The sequence below is a fragment of the Nicotiana sylvestris genome, chromosome 10 (genome assembly GCF_000393655.2).
Source record: "Nicotiana sylvestris chromosome 10, ASM39365v2, whole genome shotgun sequence".
NCBI classification, from domain to species: domain Eukaryota; kingdom Viridiplantae; phylum Streptophyta; class Magnoliopsida; order Solanales; family Solanaceae; genus Nicotiana; species Nicotiana sylvestris.
The window spans coordinates 23,878,359-23,880,435 of NC_091066.1; the positions used below are offsets into that span (position 1 = coordinate 23,878,359).

At 39.2% G+C, this 2,077-nt stretch overlaps 1 protein-coding gene across 1 annotated transcript; it reads left to right on the forward strand.

Annotated features, from left to right (window-relative positions):
* Positions 1–678: 678 nt before the first annotated feature.
* On the forward strand, positions 679–1,251 carry LOC138879097 (uncharacterized). The gene has a single exon (XM_070158673.1). The coding sequence runs from the start codon at positions 679–681 to the stop codon at positions 1,249–1,251; it is 573 nt and encodes a 190-aa protein (XP_070014774.1).
* The last annotated feature ends 826 nt before the right edge of the window (positions 1,252–2,077 follow it).

Consider the following 2,077-nt stretch of genomic DNA (forward strand, 5'->3'; position numbering starts at 1 on the left):
AGATTCCAGTGTGAAAGGATGATGTTGCCACGCGTACCTGATAACTGGGCAGCTATGGCTTTTGCCAGTAATTTAAATGAGAAAAGTCCAGAAGCCACGAGACGACTCAAGGAAAGTGTACATGAATTTCCAGCAACAACTTGGAATGATATTTACAACAGATACAACACGAAGTTGCGGATAGAAGAAGATACCATCACTCAGTCTCAAAAAGAGGAGAGGGTAAGTTCAAGACCTGCTGAAACTGAAAAAAGGTTCGATAAAAATAGGTACGAGCCCTATATGGGACCAGTAGGAAGAGACTCGCGTTCAAAGCAGGATAACTCAAGGTACAATCATAGATAGAGAGTCAGGCTCATCGTCAAGATTTGGAAAAGAGCGGAACGCGCGAGAGACGCGAGATGATGATAGAGGCTCGAAGGCGAAATTTGGCAGTTACAGTTTCAATGTTAGCACATCAGAGTTAGTAGCAGTATTAATAAGCATGGGTGATAAGGTGTGGCGTCCAAAGGAAATGAGATCAAACCCGAATAGGCGAAATCCTGATTTTTTGTGCGAGTTTTACAACGATCATGGTCACAAAACGGTAGATTGTAGATTGCTACAAGGTGAAGTTGACCATTTCTTAAAGCAAGGATATCTAACCAATTGTTTAGTGAAAAAGGTAATCAAGCGTATATGAAGAACAAGCAGGAGCCCCCCAAACCTCCTTCAACAAAAAGGACCGTTAATATTATAAGCGGAGGAGAAGAAATTAATGGCGTAACATATACGGCAACCAAAAAAGTTTCAAAAATTACTATCACATACGGGAAGCGAGTTCGACGTGTTTTGGAAGAAGAAAGTATTACATTTGATGATGCTGATGCAGATGGCGTACTAACTCCACAGAATGACGCACTGGTAATATATTTACTTGTACATGATACTAATGTGAAACGAGTTTTGATTAACCCAGGTAGCTCCGTGAACATCATTTTGCTAAGAGTGATAAATGAAATGCAAGTTGAAGATAAGCTGATACCCAAGGCGCATACCTTATTTTATTTTGACAACTCGAGCGTCGTAACAAAAGGGGAGATAATACTCACAACATTCGCAGAAGGAGTTGTCAAAGACACGAAATTTCAGGTGGTAGAGATGGATATGGCTTACAATATGATTCTCGGTAGACCATGGATTCACAAAATGGATGTTGTGCCTTCTACTTTGCATCAAGTTATTAAATTCCCTTCACAATGGGGAATATGACAAATTCGTGGTGACCAGCAAACGTCTATTAACATCAACTCTGTAGTAGATTCAAGCGCAAAAAACAAAAAAAATAGCAATTACAGAATCCAGTTGAGGATGCTGTAACACAAGCCTCAGCTGAACACAGACGACCAGATGTAGACTCGAGGCCCGATTCCATCCAAAAGCCATAAGAAAATGAAAACATCAAAACGACGATTGAAGAATTGGAATTTGTAGAACTATTCACACCTTGACCTGAAAGGAAAGTCTACATTGGGGCCAACCTAAGCCACGAGATGATAGGTAAGTTGATTGAATTTTTGAAAACTAACGTGGATTGTTTTGCTTGGTCCCATTCTGATATGACAGGAATTCCCCCGGAAGTAATGACTTACAAGTTAAATAAAGATCCATCATATCCACCTGTCAAACAAAAGAAAAGAAAGCAAGGGTCTTTCAAAAATCGGGTGATTCAAGATGAGGTACAAAAACTTTTAAAAATTGGGTCAATCCGCGAGGTAAAATATCCAAATTGGTTAGCTACTACTGTAGTAGTACCTAAAAAGAATGGAAAGTGGCGAGTTTGTGTAGATTATACTGACCTAAACAAAGCTTGTCCTAAAGATTCTTTTCCATTACCGCATATAGATCAACTAATTGATGCTACTGCAGGACATGAATTGCTAAGTTTTTTAGATGCATATTCAGGGTATATCCAAATCAAAATGGATCGAATAGATGAGGAAAAACTTCATTTATAACAGACAGGGGGACTTACTATTACAAAGTAATGTCATTTGGTCTCAAAAACGTTGGAGCCACATATCAAAGGTTGGTGACC

Coding starts and splice junctions, on each gene's coding strand:
- LOC138879097 (XM_070158673.1), top strand. CDS start 679: ATGAAGAACAAGCAGGAGCCCCCCAAACCTCCTTCAACAAAAAGGACC.